The following is a 19,576-nucleotide window of genomic DNA, read 5'->3' on the forward strand; positions in this document are numbered from 1 at the left end:
CGGTTGTTGCCGTAGCAGCAGTTGTAAGTGACTGAGGGGGAAAAACATTATTATTTCCAAGAGTCTGTTTGTATAGTAAGTTTCTGCATGTCAACTACTTTTTCCATCCTATTTTTTTTCAGACACGGGTTTTGCTTGAATCTTCTCCTCTGCAGGAAAATGAACTCCAGCCGGTTCTTGTCAGTGGGTCCTGGTGGCGGTTGCTCCGCTCGGCTCAGCTGCTCCTGGGAGCCATAATTGAAACCATTTGTGGATCAGGTGGAATTCTGGGATTTTGGCCTCATGGCAGAAGCCCTGAACGTGTTATTTTGTTTCTGTCCTCCAACCAGATAGACTGTTACATCAGCCAGTTTCCTCTCTCTCTCTCTCTCTCTCTCTCTCTCTCTCTCTCTCTCTCTCTCTCCTCGTGGCTGTTCCCTCTCCTTTTTTTTCCATTCCCACCCGAGTCCTTCCGAGGAAGAGGTCAGCGCCTCGCAGAGCTGAATGCATCAACTCACAGCAAATGTGGAATATCCCCTGCGACAGATGGTGTCATAATAACGGGAGCAGACGCTGAAGTAAGTCAATTCCGTATCGTTCTTACGTGACCTTTAACCAACGACCAGGTTCCCTCTGCAAGTTTGTTCAACAAGTTCAACACATGGAGCGGCATTGGTTTAGTTTAAATACATTAATTAATTGTATTACAGAGAATAAGTGTGGTTTTTCATGTTCAGCTTTAAGGCTTCTGTTGCTTCCCAGGTCTTAGAAGGTAAATAAAGGCAGTTACTCCTGGTGGGAGAGAGCAGGAATAACAGTACAGGACTGTGTTTGGACCTCAACAGAGTGAGGATTATATTGTAGTTATATAAACATATGGCTTATTTTTAAGGACATTCTTTCTTTTTATGTTTGTTTGACCTACATATTATTTACTGCCACGTAGTAGTTCATTTACAGTAGGTCAGACATTTTAACACAATTGCGTCGGATTATTTACTTAATGTTTATTGTACTTTTTTCAGACTCGTGGGTGTTTGAGTCGAGCGATGGAGGTCAAGGAGGTTAAACTGGTCGCACACCATGTCTTCGTTGTCCTACTGGCTGCCAGCGTACGAACACAAGTCAACCCAGGTGCATTTGTACTTTTTATCAGACGTTTTAAACCGGACGGACTCCGTTAACAGGCCGCTCATCCACACAAATGCATCGTAGTTTTATAGCGCGATATGACACACAGAGGCGTGAAATAACGGCCTTATAGTCCTGAGGTCGGCGCATGTTGACAGCAGCGCACAGGAGCACAGTCTCGGGTGGGTGGGCTCAGAATCCAAGAATGTGGCGTGTGTGTTTGTGTGTGCGCCTCTGCCCATGTGGTTCACCTTGGGTCAGACAGCAAATAGGTCCAGAACAAACTGAGCTTTGAGAAGCAGGAGGGCGTGCAAGAAAAAGAGTCAGTAGGTGTAGCTGTGGGTGACACACACACACACACACACACACACACACACACACACGCATACTCAACTCACTGACTTCCCTTCTTCAAATATTTTCACAGTAAAAGACTCGTTTGTTTGGCTGCTTTCCCAAACTACATGTCAGAGGGTTCAAGGTCAGTGGGTAAAGACTAGATGCCATGAGTGACCGTAGCTACAATGTGGGTTGTATTAGTATCAAATGTACTTGAATCGCAACGTTTTCTTCTATAGAAGTGATGAAAAGTGCAGGAAAGTGAGGAGCGTTCAGGTCTGGAGTCCCTCCCACCTCGTTTTGTTTAGACTGGCACCTACACAATGATGCTGCTGTTTGACCGCGGAGGCCTCGCAGGGCTGCAGGCGAGAGGCCGGGATGAAGGGACCGCTCCACCGACTCCGCGAAAACAGCAGCCGCGTGACAGCGTGTGGCATCAAAGACCAAGCGTGTGTGTGACGTGTTTGCAGAAATGTGCCGTTATCCTCTGGGCATGACCGGCGGACAGATCCAAGATGAGGACATCTCTGCCTCCAGTCAGTATTCTGAGTCAACGGCTGCGAGATTTGGAAGGTTTGACAGTCGAACTGACGTTGAAGTCCTATCCTTTTCATTTAAATTCACTTTCCTTAACTTCATATGCTTATTTATCCACCACTTCACAGAGACGAAGGGCAGTTAGCTTAGCTCAGACTCACCAATTAGCCTTATTCTGAATAATTACAGTGCTATTACACAACATGACGTTCTCCAGCAATTATGAATACATTAACATTAAAGGATCATGCATACCGTAGTAATAGCTTTACTTCCTTCCTTCCTACTCCCTTCTCTTCCTCAGGCTCGACTTTGACAACGGCGACGGCGACGGGGCCTGGTGTCCCGGCGTGACGTCAGAGGCGGACGGGCTCAAGGACTTCCTGCAGGTGGACCTGCGCTCGCTGCACTTCATCACGCTGGTGGGCACCCAGGGTCGCCATGCCGACGGGATGGGCAACGAGTTCGCCCAGCGCTACCGGATCCAGTACAGCCGCGGCGGCAGCGACTGGGTGGACTGGCGCGACAGGAAGGGGCGGCAGGTGGGGGGGGGGGGGGGTCTTCGTGCATCACTCTTCACTTAGAAATGTGTCACTGCGAATACATTTTAATTATGCCTGAATTATGTGTGTATGACATTTTACATTATTATGCAGCCATCTTGATGTGACAAGCCACTAAAGTGAATCTTCATTCTAGTCTGAGTATTTACTCGCCCCCTGCTGTGAGATGCCAGGAACAAAGATAAGATCCCCAGAGAAGAGCAGCGGAAATTGAAAATGTCAAGATTTGATTTTATCAGATGGATAATTGATTAGGCTGCAATGACAACATGTATATTTGCATTCGATTTCTTCTGCCGACGCGCTCACGCTCCTCATCTGTATTTCCTCCGGCAGGTCATTGAAGGCAACAGGAACGCGTATGAAGCGGTGCTGAAGGATCTGGAGCCTCCCCTCATCGCCCGTTTTGTTCGCTTCATGCCCGTGACCGACCACTCCATGATTGTCTGCATGAGAGTGGAGCTCTACGGCTGCGAATGGCTGGGTTAGTCACCGCGCTCCACTTCGTCTCGCAGAACCTCCAGCTTCGATTCATGTGGCTTGGAAGAGGCAGCTCATCCGCCATTCAAACACACACATTTGCAATTTGTCGGACTCCGAAGATTCTTTGGACCGATAACGGCGAGATGCTAGGAAGACGAACATGTGGACTGAGATTCAGCCTCCGTGAGGGAGGAAGTTCAGCTTTTGGTCACATGCATGGTTTCCAAAGTTCAATCAGTCACAACGGATTCTGGTCCAGGAATCAAAAGCAGCCCTCCTGTTATTAATTAGCTGAGTTTGTTCCTTTTTGGTATAGGTGCTTGTGTTTGTCAGAGTTTTATCAAACCCGATGAACCGAATTTTAAAGTCATTCATGTTTTAAATTCAGTGAGGTGCTGTACGGAGGAACTGGACTTCATGATAAGACTAGCGGAAGTTTACTTTGACCTGCTGAGTCGTCATAACGGGCAAATGGCTCTTAATTATTGCCTTCTATCACCTTAATCCGTCCCTTTAGACGGCCTGACGTCTTACAGCATTCCAGATGGACACCAGATGATCTACCGGGGTCGTGACGTCTACTTTAATGACTCTGTGTATGACGGGGCGTCGGCTGAAAGGTTCGTACCTCCCCTCTGTTCGCACAGAACTGGCTCTCTGGATTGAGGGTGTGGATGTTTCGTTCAGATCTAGGCCTCGTGGTGTTTTTCCACCTCTTCGCCCTTCTCTCCTCCAGACTCACCCAGGGCCTCGGCCAGTTGACGGACGGCACCTGGGGTCTGGACGACTTCCTCCACAGCCAGATCTATGGCATGTGGCCCGGCTACGACTACGTGGGCTGGAACAACCGCAGCTTCCCCAAAGGTTACGTGGAGATGATCTTTGAGTTTGACCATGTCCGAAACTTCACCTCCATGAAGGCAAGAAAACACTGTGGATCACTCAGTGAGCAGCCTTGCACTAAAAAGTGGAACAGTTTTAAAATTGCTGAGTCCTCTACAGCTGCTGCGAATCCTGTTAGGACATAGAATGTTCAAAAAATAGCCCAAATGTGTGAAATCTGCATCTTCTGCCAATTTGTGACGACACAGACAGACTAGTTATGCTGCTTCATTTTATTAGAATTCATATTCCTCGTATATAAACAAGAAAACATAATATAAGACGTGTTTCTTAAGCGGTTTCCTGGCCCGCCTGCAGGTTTACTGCAACAACATGTACAGCCGAGGGGTGAGGCTGTTCAGGCAGGCCACATGTTACTTCCGCTCGGGCCCAGACTGGGAGGCCGACCCGGTGGTTTTCCGGCCCGGCGCGGACCACGTGAGTCAAGCCGCCCGCTTCGTCACCGTGCCTCTGGGGGACCGCACCGCCAGCTCCATCAAATGTCGCTTCCACTTCGGTGACCTTTGGATGCTGCTGAGCGAGCTGGCCTTCCAGTCAGGTAAAAACCATCAGGTGTGGGTGTCGTCTTCCAGACAGAGCCTTGTTGCTTTGATTTGATCATATGATGCTTCAAGTCCCTCAGTCACTTTCTTTGTTTTTCCTTATTTCAACTCTACTTGCAGGTTCAGCCGTGTACAACACATCTCGCAATAAAGGACACCCCACAAGTCTGCTACCAGGTCGGTGGTTAAACCCTTTGTGCGCGTCTCCACTGGCTTCAGTTTTAATGAAGTGGAGAAACATTCCTGGCAAGAGAAAGTGCAATCTGCTCTGATATACAGCTGCTGGAAAGTGATGTGGCTGTAAACAAACCCTGGGCCGCCTTCAGTAGTCAGCGATACAGAAACGAGATGAAAAATCTATTATACCCTTCAAGAATGTGTCATCTGTGATTTTTACTAATTTGGGTTAAATTAAAATGATACATTTTGCTCTGATGTGTACTGACAGTTTTCAGTCTAACAGTAATTGCGCCGTTAAAAAATTTTTAGAAAATATCTTTGGTTAAACAGTGCCCCCTACTGGCAGCATATAACTTAACATGCTGGAGATAAATTCCTCGGTTGGTGGCTTAATATTATTATGATTATATAAGTATTTATTATGAGAACAGCTTGTTTGATGGAATAAAAAATGTGTCAATTTTTCTCAATTTACAGGGTATGATCCTACTCATAAACTCGATGACAGCAACACCAGGATCTTGATTGGCTGCTTGGTGGCGGTCATAGCCATCTTATTGGCCATTATAGTCATTATCTTGTGGCGGCAAGTCTGGCAAAAGATGCTTGAAAAGGTAAGAGAATGTGTTTTCCTTACGATTTCAACACAAATAGTATTTTTTTAAATAACAATAAAAACACAGGCAGGAATGCAAACACTTTAGATGAAGAATAACTAAACTAGGAGCCCCAGAAACGGTTGAGAGACCAAACTGCAACATTGTCTGCTTCATGTAAATTTATGCCGATGATGAAAACATTGCACGGTGAAACGATTTCCATGTGACGTTTTTGTTCTTTCAAATCTATCTTGCAAATGACTGGATGAAAACGGAGCTCTTTTAAACCAGGCCTCCCGTCGCATGCTGGACGACGAGCTCACGGCGCGCCTCGCCGACCAAACCCGGGCCTTCTCCTTCCACCACTCCTCCCTGTCCAGTGAGGAGGGCTCCGCCTCAACCTCCACGTACGAAAGGATCTTCCCCCTGTGCGCCGACTACCAGGAGCCCTCGCGCCTCATCCGAAAGCTGCCCGAGTTCGCGCAGTCCGCAGAGCCCGTAGAGAAGCCGGAGGCGGCCTGTTCGGACAATGCCCCCCATTATGCGGAGGCAGACATCATCAGCCTGCAGGAGTCTTCAGAAAGCAGCACCTGCCCCGTCACAGCTGTCAACATCAGCCTCTTTGCTGGCACTGATTCCTCGTTGAAAGAGTTCCCCAGAAACAAGCTCACCTTCAAAGAGAAGCTGGGAGAGGGCCAGTTTGGAGAAGTATATATGGGTTTCCTGTTGGCATATAGTTGGGACAGTGTAACTATGTAGTGCATTCTCGCAAATAGACAGTACTTAGTCTTATCAAAGTTGAACAGATGGTTTGAAGTGGTTCCAGGTGGATGAGAGACTGACAACATGCCATTTTAAACAGGTGCACTTATGTGAGGCGGAGGACATGCAGGACTTCCTGAATGAGGATTTGTGTATAGAGGGAAACAATATGTCTCCTCTGCTTGTTGCTGTTAAAACGCTGCGGGAAGATGCCAACAAGAACGCTAGGTAAACATGGAGGATATTCACTGAGTGTGTGTGTGTGTTAAGATGTGCTTATTGTCCAGGTTTTATTCATCGTCCACGCGCTGAGTTGCTCTTGTCCGTCCCCGTTCTGCTGCAGGAACGACTTTCTGAAGGAGATCCGAATCATGTCTCGTCTGAGAGACCCCAACATTGTCCGCCTGCTGGCCGTGTGTGTGGACTCGGACCCCCTGTGTATGATCACTGAGTACATGGAGAACGGGGACCTGAACCAGTTCCTGTGCAACCTCAGGCTCAGACAGGCCGCTGAGGACAGGACAGAGTGGGAAGAGAAGGAGGAGAGGAGCATGGTCTGGTAGGATTGTGTTAAACCTGTTATGAGGGAAACACAAATTAGCGTGTCCACGTACTCAGTGCGTCTCTTTCTTTGTGATCTCCTCCTGCCTTTAGCGACAGGAAACTGATCGGCATGGCGGCGCAGATTGCGTCTGGTATGAAATATTTGTCCTCTCTTAACTTCGTCCACCGTGACCTGGCGACGCGCAACTGCCTGGTGGGTAAGAACTACACCATAAAGATCGCCGACTTCGGCATGAGCCGAAACCTGTACAGAGGCGACTACTACCGGATCCAGGGCCGGGCCGTCCTGCCCATTCGCTGGATGTCCTGGGAGAGCATCCTACTGGTGAGTGACACTCCGAGGTAGGAGGACAGTGAGTAACCTCATGGAAGCAGAAATAGAATTGATTTTGCGTGTGTTTCTAGGGGAAGTTCACCATGGCCAGTGACGTGTGGGCGTTTGGTGTGACTCTGTGGGAGATTCTGACTCTGTGTAAGGAGCAGCCTTACTCCCAGCTCTCTGACGAGCAGGTCATTGAAAACACGGGGGAGTTTTTCAGGGACCAGGGCAAACAGGTGAGCGTTAGAGCCTAAAGTGGTGGAGAACAACCCAGCTTGCACCATTAATCCCGTGTGTGTACTTGCATCGTTCTTCCAGGTGTATCTGCCAAAGCCGCCGTACTGTCCCGATAAAGTCTACAGTGATCTGATGCTGAGCTGCTGGAGGAGAAATGCCAAGCAGAGGCCAAGTTTTCAGGACATACACACTCAGCTGGTGGAGAGTCTGGCATAGCTGATAGAATAAATCATTGCGTTACACAGTTGCAGTATGGATTTGTTCAGGATGAATTCATCGCCAAAATCTGTTCTATGGTTTGGTTGGTGCTCGCTTGCTTGCCTCAATAGAACTGTATATAAGAGAACTGAGGAGAATGTACAGTATCCAATTAACATTGCACATATGCATATTGGCACTACTCACTCAGTCTATTCAAATGTGTATGAATACACCGTGTATTTATTCATTCTGTTTTGTTTCATATTTGAAGCCTGTCTATAGAATAGTATATAGTTTTAGTTAATACCTTTTGGGTTGTAAATATTTCCCTCTTTATTCAATCTGTAATACATTTAAATAATAATTTTAGTATAGTTCAGTGTTTCTATTTTTGTTTTTTATCATGAACAAACTAAACTATGACGAAAATGTGTTTTTATTATGCAAGACGATGTTTTATGCAACGTTTTAAGTCTAAACGTGGTTAAATAAAGAAAATCAATTGTATCATATTATAATCTATGGCAAAGTAATAAGTAGTAGTAGACGAGAAGAGAAAGAAAAAACTTTTTTGCGTAACTTTCTTTCCCTGTGGTCTCTTGGACAAACGCTTTCAATCACTGCGCCTTTTAGTCGTTTTGGGCCTCCTCGCTCCCCGTAGCAGCGTCTGATTGGTCAGCGCGTGGCCGACGTTTAACCACGCCACTTATCTACGCGTTCCCGTACCGGTAGGTTTGAGTCGGACGAGGGGCAGTACGATCCCGGTTCCTGCCCGTTTTCACTCGGTCTCTCGTCTTTCGTCTGCTTCTGTTTCACGTAAACGGACATGGAGAGAGTTGTTATTGTGACCGGCGCAAACAGGTGGGTCCGAGAAAATGCTTTAGTAAAAATGCTTTAATAACGGTTCATGCACTTGATTATCGCGCCGTGTCGTCACCTGGGTGTCACACTGGAAATGTGAGGGTGTAACGTGACAACAGACGTCTTCGGGATCTCTCCCGTTAAATTATTCATCCGTTCACAGTCTGCTCTGACTCCTTACTGTACGTCTGTGGTCTGAAACTGTGCATCTGAGCTTTAAACAAACAAACAAACATCCTAAACGAGCAGTGTCTCAACAATACACAAAAAATACTACCTCCTTCTAAAAGCATGAAATCCAATGGAGTAAATGCAAATGATGTGTGTTTCTGGTCTTGTGCGTTTTGCTGCACTGCCTCGTTTCTGACTGTCTCCCTGCTGCAGTGGCATCGGCCTGGCCTTGTGCGAGCGGCTGCTGGCCGTGGACAGCCAGCTGCGGCTCTGCCTGGCCTGCAGAAACATGAGGCGAGCGGAGGCTGCCCGCGCCGCTCTGCTCACCTCTCACACCGGCGCCCGCGTGGATCTGTTGCACCTCGATGTGGGCTCCGTGCAGTCAGTGTTCACTGCTGCTCAGGAGGTCAAGACCAGGTAGACAGCACAGCCACCTCCATACACTGGCTTTTAGCCTTTTGACTGTGATTGTAAATGCATGAGGGGAATGTAATTAATAAACATTTGCGTTTTCAACAGGTACAACAAGATTGACTTTCTGTATCTAAATGCAGGAATTATGCCCAATCCACAAGTGGATATAGGAGCTTTTTTCAAAGGGCTGTTCTCCAGGTAAACGTCCAGAGACAGCTCATGACTTAAGTGTATCTTGGCACAGCCTGAAGCTGTGTGGCCATGAACACGCCGTTCCCCTCTCACTGCAGGAATGCCATCAACATGTTTGCGACAGCAGAAGGTATACTGACCCAGCAGGACCGCCTCAACTCAGATGGTCTGCAGGAAGTTTTTGCAACCAACCTGTTTGGCCATTTTCTCCTGGTAATGTATTACACAGACTGCACACACAATTCAAATAACCATAAAACCAAACTAAGGACACGTTTCCACATCACATGAATGTTAAATGATTCATATTGAATATTAATCTTATTATATTATCTTATCTGCGTTTTGTTACATGTTTAATGAGAACATGGTTAGGATCACCTAAATTAAGGATGTTAGGTTCAAGCTGAGTTGACAAAAATCATCATTTTTTAAAGCACAAGGGATTGAACGTTCTGATGATCCAACTACGCTCCCCCCATGCAAATCCCATACAAAGTAATGGCCACGTTCCTGTACTTGTATAGTTTCCCTGTTGACATTAACATATCTGTGTCCCAGATCAGGGAGCTGGAGCCTCTTCTATGCCAGACGGGTCACATATCCAGGGTAGTGTGGACTTCCTCCAGTAATGCGCAGCGCTCTGCATTCAGCATCGAGGACATGCAACACAGGAATGGAAGCGAGCCCTACAGCTCCTCAAAGTATGCATCAGACATGGTCAGCCTGGCGCTCAACAAACACAAGAACAGCCAGGTTTGTCTGTTGTCATCGGTTTGTTCCAAAATTTTAGATTATATAGATGAGGGAGGGATATGTAGCCCCATTAAGACTATAGCACATGCTTTGTATTTATTTGTGGCAGGGCCTGTTCTCCTCAGTAATATGCCCCGGACTGGTGATGACTAATCTGACCTATGGTATCCTGCCCTCATTCTTCTGGACTCTCATCATGCCAATCATGTATTTGGTGGGTTCTTATTGATTATCATCAGCAAACTTTGTTTTCATTGGTGTCTGTGAAACATATGTGTGTGAATATGTGTTTCTTCTTATGCTGAACAGATCAGGATCTTCACTAACACGTTTACACTGACACCATACAACGGAGCGGAGGCACTGGTGTGTTTTTAGTCTGCTTCATTACTGTACATTCTACATTATTGCTTTCTAATGAACGCACTACAAACAAAGATTCCTGCTCTGGTTGTTCACAGCACTGGCTATTTCTTCAAACACCAGAGTCTCTAGATCCAAGAGCAAAGTATCACAGTTTGACATCAGCACGTGGAATAAACTACACTATACCTCGACAAGTGAGTAACCATAGGCTACTAGATCATACAGAAGTAATATGTAAGAGTAGTGCCTCATTGATAAGCAATTAATTTTAATATGTGCGCATTATTGTTTCAGATGGACATCGATGATGAAACATCTGAGATCCTCTATGACAAACTTCTTGAACTTGAGAGAGTAATGAGAAAGAAACTGAGTGAGAGAAATGCTGATACCGAAGCTCAGACATATTAAAAGGAGAAGATTCTCAGAACTTATTTTCAGTTTGCTGTGTTTTGAATAAAGCCTACTGTGCCTCTGTACCTTTACCAATATTCACACAAGCTGCGACATTCTACTGTAAACTCGACTCAAATCATTGAGTTGTTCGCTTTTATTTATTTAAGACTGTCATCATCACACATCAGGACGTCAGTATTACACACAAAACCTACTACCAGCTCATAAATGACCCACTGAGACACAAAGCTCAGTGTCAGCCTGCTACAAAATACTCCTTATAATAAATGAGGAAAAACAATTCATGTTGGCGTGTTCTGCTAATGTTTTGGTACCTTATTAAAACAAAATACCTCAATCAGTCAGACTTTCTGTGTATTTTATTTACTTGAACACGTGTATTTTGATGGTAAGACTGTACATGAACATTTAATAAGTGAAACATGGTTGAAATGTGTTTTAAACGTTCAAACTTGACCATCAACATATACTAAAAAATGTATTTTTTAGCGTAACGTAAAAGCCTAAAAGCTTTTACATGCAGCGTCCTCGGAGACGTTAAAACCCTGATTATTCTAGGACTACATCAGAGGCCCGTCGTTACGTAATGTAAATAAAAACATTGCGGCCACGGCGCGTGCAGATTGGTGCGCGCTCCACAATGTCCCGGATGCTGCTCGCACCGGAAGAGAAGAGGCAGCTCTCCCAGCCATCTTGTGGCCGCATCCTGCGAATTGTTCGCATCAAGCCTCGTAGAATCGGAGGTGAATCCCGCTGAAGGGGCGCCATCATGCCCGGACACCTGCAAGACGGCTTCGGCTGCGTCGTAACCAATCGGTTCGACCAGCTATTGGACGACGAGTCTGACCCGTTTGAGATCCTGAAGGCTGCAGAAAACAAGAAGAAGGAGGCGGCCGCCGCTGGCTCCACTAAGACCGCGGCTCAAGCCGCCAAGCAGCCGAAGAAGGAGTCGCAGAAGGACAGGAAGAACCCGCTGCTGGACAAGAAGGAGGACCCGCAGCCTCCAGTCCCCCTTAAGAAAGAAGGTACACGCCTCGGCTGTCCCCTCTTTATGTGCGCTGCGTGTTTATTTTCCGTCCGTTTGCTGTCATGTGCGCTCCCGTTAGCCGCGTTAGCTGGCGCGAGCGGCAACACGGACTCCTCCGGTCTCTATTGTGCTTGGAGCAGAGGCTGCTAATGAATTCCTCCCGGGGCTGGGGTTTAGCCACGCGCGGCGGCGGGTCCGGCGCTCGGGGCGGAACGCACCGGTCCAGCCCGTGTCGCAGAAGCGGTCTGCAGCCGCTTCGGAGAGGACGGTGCCGTGTTGGGTTACCCGATGCTCCGTGCACTGGCTGCGCAGCGCCCACAGCAGCTGGAGATCGTCACCAGACGCATCGCTCTTAGTTTGAATTGATCCCGGTCGCAGGTCTAACATTTCACTTTAGAACACTGGAGAACTAAGTTGAGGACACCTGTGAGGCAGGTGCGTTACTAGTTGCAGTGTGGTCACAAATGTGCTGCAGGTGATGACATCGGCAGCGTCCTCATCAGCAGCTGAAGCGGTTGCTTTGCATGGCAATTGTGTTTTTTGTGCACACACACTGAAAACCTGACCATTTTAAATGTGATCTCTGCTCCTCTACTTTGCAGGTATCAGGCGGGTGGGCCGGAGAGCAGACCAACAGGGCCAGCCTGGCAGCCAGCCCCCCAGCGGGCAGGGTGAAGGCCGACCCGGAGAGAAGAGACAGGACCGGAGACCCCCACGAGAGCGCCGCTTTGAGAAGCCCACCGAGGAGAAGGCTGAGGGGGGTGGCGAGTTCTCCGCAGACAAGTAGGTGCTGGTGACGAACGACGAGGATAACATTTGAACATGCTGCCTGGTGTGATCAGTGTGGGGGTGTGTGCAAAGATTAAGTGTCTGCAGCTACAGATGTAATCGCAGCGTTTAGAACCTCGACATCACACCACAGGAGCCGTTGCCAGTTCTTGCTGCTGAGCTGCTCTTCGCACACACGTTGACAGCACAGGGGCACGTTGATCACACCATTATTTGTCTGTGCCCACCAGGCCTTCTGGAGACAGGCCCCCCAGAGGGCGTGGTGGTGGCCGGGGCGGGCGTGGTGGAAGAGGACGGGGCATGGGCCGAGGAGACGGCTTCGACTCCCGCGGGAAACGCGACTTTGACAGACACAGCGGCACTGACAAATCGTGAGTCTGAGCAACCATGAGTTTTTCGAATGGCTACTTCCCAGGGTGTGATTGTTGTTTGTACCATCACTTCATTCTCTGAGCCGTTTGGCCGTTTCTCATTGACCCCTCGGAATAATATGACTTGTACGTTATTTTCGCTGCAGATGTGAGGGCTACTTTTTAGAAGAACCCTCATTGTCGGCTTGTGTTTTATACATCTGTGTTGTTTTCCTGTCTTGTTTGCTCCAGCAATCTAAAAAGTGAGGAGAAGCGCAGCGGCAGTGGCTCACACAACTGGGGCAATGTGAAGGAAGAAGTGAGGTGAGTTATCACAAAGAGACACATGGCCTGTTTATCTGAGCACTACTGTCTGCAAGATAATTATACACTTGTGATATGTCCAGACTTCGCCAGCTTTGTGACCCAACTAATGTCATAGTGTCTCTGAATGCTGTGTTTGTGACAACTGTAACCCTACTCTGGGCCATTGTGGAATGGTTACACATTATTTTAAAGCTGTTTGTTATAAACACTGCCTGCACTGCCCACTTTGCTCAAGTTCTTCTTGTAGTGGTCAGCTCTGTTCCTCTGTCCAGCCTGGACTGTTAGATTCATATAGCTTCAAACTGTCTGTCTGTTTGCAGTGAGGCTGAACAGACTCCAGCTCCTGAGACGACTCCAGAAGGAGAGGAAAATGCACCTGCTGGCTCTGAAAACAAGTGAGTGTCTGTCTCCTGTCATGTTGTATATTAAGTTAAAAAAACATTGAGAATCAGTTGTGCAAATTATCAGTACATCATAATGTTTTCCTTATGGATTTGTTAAGTTGTTCTTTGTCACACATTATTTCAGCTTTTTTTGTGGCAAAGCTTTGGTGCAAATGGGATCAACATTATTGCTGGCCCTTTGGCCTCAGCTGTATACATGCTCTCTAATCCTAAGAGGATTGGCAGTTTGAGGCCTTGGTTCCTACATTGTTGTGTGCTGGCTTTCAGGGAGAATGAGGTTGAAGAGGTGAAAAACGAAGGCCCCAAAGAAATGACTCTGGACGAGTGGAAGGCCATGCAGGACAAGGAGCGCACCAAGGTGGAGTTCAACATCCGTAAGCCCAACGAGGGAGCCGACAGCCAGTGGAAGAAAGGATACGTGCTGCACAAGTCCAAGAGTGAAGATGTAAGAATGGTGCTTTATATCATCACAATACTTTTCTTTTTATCCTTACTGTGATGCCAGTGTTATACGATTTTAGGGGCACATTTGTTAAAAGATATTTGTGACTAATTTAGTGCTGGTATTTCTTGTGATTAACTTTCAGAGGCCTGTTGGTGCTTTGATTGACGCTTCAGAAACAGAAGCAGACTCTCACACTCTGTATCACAAGGTGCCTGTAGTTCTCTCTCTAGTTTGACGTCCTCACAGTCCGTGAAAACATTTAGTGGTTTGTATTAACTTTGATGTGGTGATCATTTTTACCAGCAGGGAACCTCCGATGAGTCAAGCGATCACCACTTCCGCAAACCAGCCAATGACATCACATCTCAGTTGGAGATCAACTTTGGAGACCTGGGTCGCCCCGGCCGCGGGCGTGGCGGATCACGTGGGGGCAGGGGGGGCCGCGGAGCAGGAGGCAGCAGGACAGCACGTGGGGGAGGACGGTCCGAAAAGGTAACGGTAAAAGCTGTTATTGCTGCAATAACAATGGTTTAGTATTCCAACAACAAAAGAGTGAGCTCATTGACTGATCAGGCTCTAAAACCACTGACATGGAAAACCTGCTGTGGAACATGGATATGCTGGGATTAACAAACCAGTGAGCACAGTGTCTGATGCAAAACCCACAAAGTGTAAGAACCCCTGACATAAGATCTATGTGGAAGTTGATCCATCTGACATTTTTACTATGCATTGATTTGACAACACTCATATTTACAACTTCTGTGTGGATGTCAACTTCACTTCATGCTCATCTCTTAGAACTGAACAGACCTGTGAAAAAATATTTAATTGCACAAAAACATTCATAATGGTAACGTGACCAGTTTTAACCCCAGCCCTGTCTTGTTCCCTTCCAGGCAAGCGGAGTGTCAGTCCCCAACGTGGATGACCCTGAGGCCTTCCCAGCCCTGGCCTAGTGGCTCCTTTTCCATCACCAGCCCACCCATCAGCCCCTCCGGGCACCTCCTCTACGAGGCTTGCATGCTTACCACATCTTCAAGTATATAGGAAAACAGAAAAAAAAGAGATTTAATGACAACAAAGACTGTCATCCCATACCACTCTCACAACCAGAGGACTAAATTTTAACCTGTTTTAAAGGAGAGCAAAAGACAACAAAGGCAGAAAAGGACCTCTTGTTACACTGAAGTTTTGTATTTAGGAACATGAAAACAGGGATGTTTTCATTCTTTCTTTTTTTTTTCCAGAGATTATGCATACTTCATCGACTTTTTTTGTGCTGCTTGAATTTCTGCGATTAGTTTGAAGTGTGTGCTGTATCTTTTTTTTTTTTTTTTTTTTTTTTTTTTTTTTTTTTTTTTTTTGTAGCTCAGTATTATGAAGTCATCTTAGACTTTATTCTGGAGTTCTCTTCCCCAGTAATACACACTGATGTGGTAGCACTACACTACATTAAAATCTTATAGTAGACATTCGAAGTATGGCTTAACATGCATCTTAAAGTGTAATTATGCTGACCCTGACTACCCATAGTTTTTGTAAGGCGCAAATTCAGGATGGGTAATCAGGAAAGCTTGATATTTTTCTGCTTGTTGTGCAGTGAAAAGTAAATGCCTCTTCTCCCTCTTTTTTTTTTTTTTTTTTAAATAGCTCGCCTTTTTGGGTGGACCAGTGGTTAGTGTTGATTTGTATCCCCTGATCCAAATGTGCTACCCATGTTTTCAGGGTGTCCCAGGGTCCAATGTTTAACTTTAGGCTGGTCCTCTTAGGTCATATGGACTGTACTACTTGTAAATTCTGGACCACTGAATCTATATGGTATTTTTTGTTAAGGGTGTGTGTGTGTGTGTGTGTGTGTGTGTGCGTGTGAGTGTGAGCGTGAGCGTGCAGCAATGTGAAGCCAAATGTGTGAATTTGACTGTTAGTTACTTAGAATTTAAGTATTTCTTTGATAGGAACTTGCTATCTGTGAACAACAGGTACCAAGTTCTCACCTGAAGTAGTTCTGTCTCCTGAGAAGTGAGTGTTAAATCTAGGTGAGTGATTGATATACCGTGAACATATCTTGCTTTTAGACTATCTGTAATGTCTTTCAGATCTAAAGGCGCTTGGTTTTATCAGCACCTGTCCGCTGAAGATTGTTTTTCCTCCCCGTCTCCATCTTTACCATATTTGTTTTATTTTGTCAGCTCAGCAGCACCGATGCATAATTTGTCTGAAAGAAATATGAGCTGTCATGGTGGAACAATCACACGCTACAGAATGTAATGTGAGCTAATGCTTTTAGCCTCCTGTGTCACCATTTCCAGTGAGCGTTTTCTTGAAACAAAAGCGGGTATATTTCACGTTGGGGTGGGAGGGTCATGCAAAACAAGTGAATTTGAAGCTTTACATGCTGTGCTCTGCAAAGACTTGCTGGTGATGCACTGATACAGACGGCTGGGGCGGTTTTTGTAGGACTGTTTGAGCCACATGACGGTGAATCTTTCTCTGCAAACATCCCTGTTCTAATAAATTGCTTTAGAGGTGTTACATGTACCTGCCAGTGGCTCTTTGGTTTGTTTGGAACCAATACTGCGATTTCAAGGTGTGAACATAATGCTGCTGTTGCTTCAAACTTTAATTTGTGCCTCTCATGGCTGGAGTAAGCGGGGTGTAAACACTGCATTTACCAGCTAATAGTCAGAGTAAATGTAACTAAAATTGTTGCACTTCAATGCAGCAGCCTGATAGTAAAGCCTATATACTGTATGTGAAAGATGTGATGGCTGTGGATAATAGTTGTGTATGCTGAAGTGCCTTATTTTTCGTTGTCTTTATAGTTAGTTAGATCAGTTTTGTTGAATCCAGAGCTAAACAATACAACCATACCATAGCCATAATGTTTCTAAATACCAATGAGGCTTTTAAGCAGCAGTATACTGTACTTTCTTGTATCTGTGTATGTAAATTCCTTTTTTAGTTTAGAGCATTTTGGCATAAAGTATGACCTGAAAACTCAAACACACAAGAAATGTGGCTGGCTGGTGCAAGAGGTTTCCCGTCCCTGCGTTTCCGGGTTCGTCGTGGGAAAAAATCCCATGTCGGTTAGGCTACACCGTTGTACGCATGCGCAGGAGCCCTCCGCACGGTCTTCCGCTGGTCTTCGATTCGCGTGAGCGATGTCGACGACCCGCGAGCGTCGCGCTGAGCCGAGCTCCTCGAGGGACGCGGAGCTGCCACCAGAAGGAGCGTCTGCCTCGAGAGGAGGCGCGTCCGGCGACACGTCGGCGGCGGCCGCCAAGCTGCTGGCCGCCGGATTCTACGGGATAAGCTCGTTTCTCATCGTTGTGGTCAACAAAAGCGTCCTCACTAGTTACAGGTAAAGGTGCAAAGTGCACAGTCCGCCCAGATGTTTACAGGCGCTTCTGACGGCGTTGTCGGAGTTAATGGAGGCACGAGGAGTCCAAAACTCAACCTCCTCCGGAAGTTGGATTCACTGCAGCGGCTGAGTGGCCTGAGGGGTTAATACGTGCACAGATGTTCACGTCAACGAGTAGCTGTTGGAGATGAACTTTGTTGCTACACACGGTAGTATGTACGGGAGTTGGGATGCATTTTTCTCATTTGCGTGATTCTAACGTTGAACTGGAAGCAGTAGTCAACATGTTTACAACAGGTAATAGTTTTTAACTTTCATATAATTACTCAATTACAACTGAAAGTGTTATGTAGATGGTTTAACAGGGCCTTTTGTACAGAAGCTGCGGTAACTTTCAAAATGATCAGCGCTTAAACAGTAAAGATAACATGACATTACTTCCTCTATATGTTTTCACAGGTTCCCATCATCAACATGTGTTGGCATCGGTCAAGTAAGTCTGCCGCGTGGCCCCGTCGCTGCCTCTTACGTGGCCTCCGAGCCCCACGCGCTGTCTCCTGCTGTGACTCACACAGATGCTGGCCACCGTTGTGGTGCTGAGGACCGGGAAGATGCTGGGCGTCATAGCGTTTCCAGACCCGGACCTGAGCGTCGCGCGCAAGGTGACGGCGAGAGGCCTCCAGGTAGCGGCCGCGTCAAACGGCCCAGCTTCACGCCTCGTTTCCTCTCCTTCCAGATGTTCCCGTTGCCTCTGCTGTACGTCGGGAATCAAATATCGGGGCTGTTCGGGACGCAGCGACTCAAGTTAGAGCTTTTAATCCCGCAGTTTCCTCCTTGATCTGAATCTCGGATAACGTCCTAGCGTTTCTTTCCCATCCTCAGTTTGCCCATGTTCACGGTTCTAAGGAGGTTCAGCATTCTTCTCACCATGGTGTTCGAGGGGCTTCTACTGAAGTAAGTCCACTGCAGCACGTGTGTTCACAGGTGAACGGTTCTAACGGCCTCCTCTCCTCACAGGAAGACCTTCTCCCCCTCGGTCAAAGCCACCGTGTTCACCATGATCCTTGGCGCCTTCGTCGCTGCCAGGTAAGACGCCCCACGGCCGCACGCCGCCGTTACACGACTTCCTGTCAACAAGCCGGTGTCACGTGTCCCCCGCTTAGCGCCGACCTGACCTTTGACCTGGAGGGCTACGCCTTCATCATGCTGAACAACGCGCTGACGGCGGCCAGCGGCGCCTACGTGAAGCAGAAGCTGGAGTCGAGGGTGAGCGGAGCCTCAGCGATGCTGCAGTACACACTGTACACGTTCAAATACTGCTGTCTCCACAGGAGCTGGGCAAGTATGGCCTCCTGTACTACAACGCTTTGATCATGCTCTTCCCCACTGTGGCCTACGCCTACTTCTCAGGAGACTTGCAACTAGTGAGTGTTCGTTTAGCAAACTGGGTTCTGCGTGAGTGTGCGTCTGACTGCTCTGACGTGTGCGCGTGTGGCCGCAGGGGTCCGAGTATCGCGGCTGGTCCGATCAGCTGTTCGCCGCGCAGTTCGCGCTGTCCTGTGTCATGGGGTAAAGTGAACGCGGCCTCCCCGTCATTCGCCCGCGGCGCTAGCACAAACTAACCGTGTCCTCCGCATGTGCCGCACAGCTTCGTTCTGATGTACTCCATCATGCTGTGCACGCAGTACAACTCGGCGCTCACCACCTCCATCGTGGGCTGCATCAAGGTGAGTGGACGTGCTCGCGATCGGCTGGCGTCGCCGGTGCAGACGCAGCAGTGACTCTGTGTGTGTGTGTGTGTCTCCTACAGAATATTGTGGTGACCTACATCGGGATGGTGTTCGGTGGAGACTACATATTCACCTGGACCAACTTCCTCGGTCTAAACATCAGGTAAACACGCAGCCTGGTGGCGCCGCCGTCAGCGTTTGGTTCTTGGCTAATCTGTAAATGTTGCTGCAGCATTGCTGGGAGCCTGGTGTACTCCTACATCACCTTCACACAGGAGCAGACGAGTAAGAACGAGCTTTCCTATGGTTTTATTTGTTTAAGTAATGTATGACTTAAGAACCGTGTGTCGTGTGTGTCCCTGTTTACCAGAAAAGGCCTAAACCCTGGAGCTCTGATCCAACAAGATCACCTACACGTCATATTATCCATTTACTGTATGTGGACACATTTTAGAACATCATGTATTTGCTTTGCAGAAAGCTATTTATCATTATCGTCAATGAATGGGTTTAATTATTTTATTTTTATACTTAGATCAATAAATTGATGCAATTTAAGGAAAGTTCTTCATTATTACAAACTGCCTTTATCATTACATGATTATTAAAACTGATCAACAACTC

The 19,576-nt window shown here is 47.2% G+C and overlaps 4 protein-coding genes across 8 annotated transcripts; all 4 read left to right on the plus strand.

Moving 5' to 3' along the window:
• Positions 1 to 27: 27 nt before the first annotated feature.
• On the plus strand, positions 28 to 7,846 carry LOC114844058 (discoidin domain-containing receptor 2-like). 2 transcript variants are annotated; one of them, XM_055503847.1, is made up of 17 exons: positions 28 to 75; positions 156 to 557; positions 1,005 to 1,113; positions 1,920 to 2,022; positions 2,291 to 2,528; positions 2,886 to 3,033; positions 3,550 to 3,652; positions 3,769 to 3,952; positions 4,233 to 4,473; positions 4,598 to 4,654; positions 5,135 to 5,271; positions 5,548 to 5,964; positions 6,119 to 6,246; positions 6,362 to 6,577; positions 6,673 to 6,907; positions 6,988 to 7,137; positions 7,220 to 7,846. In XM_055503847.1, the coding sequence occupies exons 3-17, from the start codon at positions 1,029 to 1,031 to the stop codon at positions 7,352 to 7,354; spliced, it is 2,577 nt and encodes an 858-aa protein (XP_055359822.1). In that variant the 5' UTR covers positions 28 to 75; positions 156 to 557; positions 1,005 to 1,028; the 3' UTR covers positions 7,355 to 7,846. The 2 variants fall into 2 exon arrangements, with proteins under 2 accessions (XP_055359822.1, XP_028986928.1); XM_029131095.3 differs by lacking the exon at positions 28 to 75 and adding an exon at positions 742 to 825 and having other exon boundaries at positions 161 to 557.
• A 186-nt stretch (positions 7,847 to 8,032) lies between these two features.
• On the plus strand, positions 8,033 to 10,856 carry hsd17b7 (hydroxysteroid (17-beta) dehydrogenase 7). Its single transcript, XM_029131121.3, has 9 exons — positions 8,033 to 8,200; positions 8,585 to 8,788; positions 8,891 to 8,983; positions 9,076 to 9,190; positions 9,539 to 9,733; positions 9,843 to 9,947; positions 10,043 to 10,099; positions 10,195 to 10,293; positions 10,394 to 10,856. Exons 1-9 carry the CDS (start codon positions 8,166 to 8,168, stop codon positions 10,508 to 10,510), a joined length of 1,020 nt encoding a protein of 339 aa, XP_028986954.1. The 5' UTR covers positions 8,033 to 8,165; the 3' UTR covers positions 10,511 to 10,856.
• Positions 10,857 to 11,114: 258 nt separating this feature from the next.
• Positions 11,115 to 16,399, plus strand: LOC114844065 (plasminogen activator inhibitor 1 RNA-binding protein-like). Of its 2 annotated transcripts, none has more exons than XM_029131120.2 (9): positions 11,115 to 11,541; positions 12,146 to 12,326; positions 12,563 to 12,703; positions 12,935 to 13,006; positions 13,330 to 13,404; positions 13,681 to 13,858; positions 14,001 to 14,066; positions 14,165 to 14,350; positions 14,758 to 16,399. In XM_029131120.2, exons 1-9 carry the CDS (start codon positions 11,286 to 11,288, stop codon positions 14,815 to 14,817), a joined length of 1,215 nt encoding a protein of 404 aa, XP_028986953.1. In that variant the 5' UTR covers positions 11,115 to 11,285; the 3' UTR covers positions 14,818 to 16,399. The 2 variants fall into 2 exon arrangements, with proteins under 2 accessions (XP_028986953.1, XP_028986952.1); XM_029131119.3 differs by having other exon boundaries at positions 11,121 to 11,541; positions 14,162 to 14,350.
• Positions 16,400 to 16,949: 550 nt separating this feature from the next.
• LOC114844068 (nucleotide sugar transporter SLC35D1-like) lies at positions 16,950 to 19,387 on the plus strand. 3 transcript variants are annotated; one of them, XM_029131122.3, is made up of 13 exons: positions 16,953 to 17,222; positions 17,682 to 17,715; positions 17,798 to 17,884; positions 17,959 to 18,026; positions 18,105 to 18,176; positions 18,240 to 18,308; positions 18,386 to 18,488; positions 18,554 to 18,646; positions 18,724 to 18,791; positions 18,871 to 18,949; positions 19,033 to 19,115; positions 19,185 to 19,237; positions 19,323 to 19,387. In XM_029131122.3, exons 1-13 carry the CDS (start codon positions 17,023 to 17,025, stop codon positions 19,331 to 19,333), a joined length of 1,020 nt encoding a protein of 339 aa, XP_028986955.1. In that variant the 5' UTR covers positions 16,953 to 17,022; the 3' UTR covers positions 19,334 to 19,387. The 3 variants fall into 3 exon arrangements, with proteins under 3 accessions (XP_040924015.1, XP_028986955.1, XP_040924016.1); XM_041068082.2 differs by having other exon boundaries at positions 17,085 to 17,519; positions 18,240 to 18,488; XM_041068081.2 differs by having other exon boundaries at positions 16,950 to 17,222; positions 17,682 to 17,884; positions 18,240 to 18,488.
• The last annotated feature ends 189 nt before the right edge of the window (positions 19,388 to 19,576 follow it).

This window comes from Betta splendens, chromosome 17, assembly GCF_900634795.4.
Source record: "Betta splendens chromosome 17, fBetSpl5.4, whole genome shotgun sequence".
Taxonomy (NCBI): Eukaryota; Metazoa; Chordata; class Actinopteri; order Anabantiformes; family Osphronemidae; genus Betta; species Betta splendens.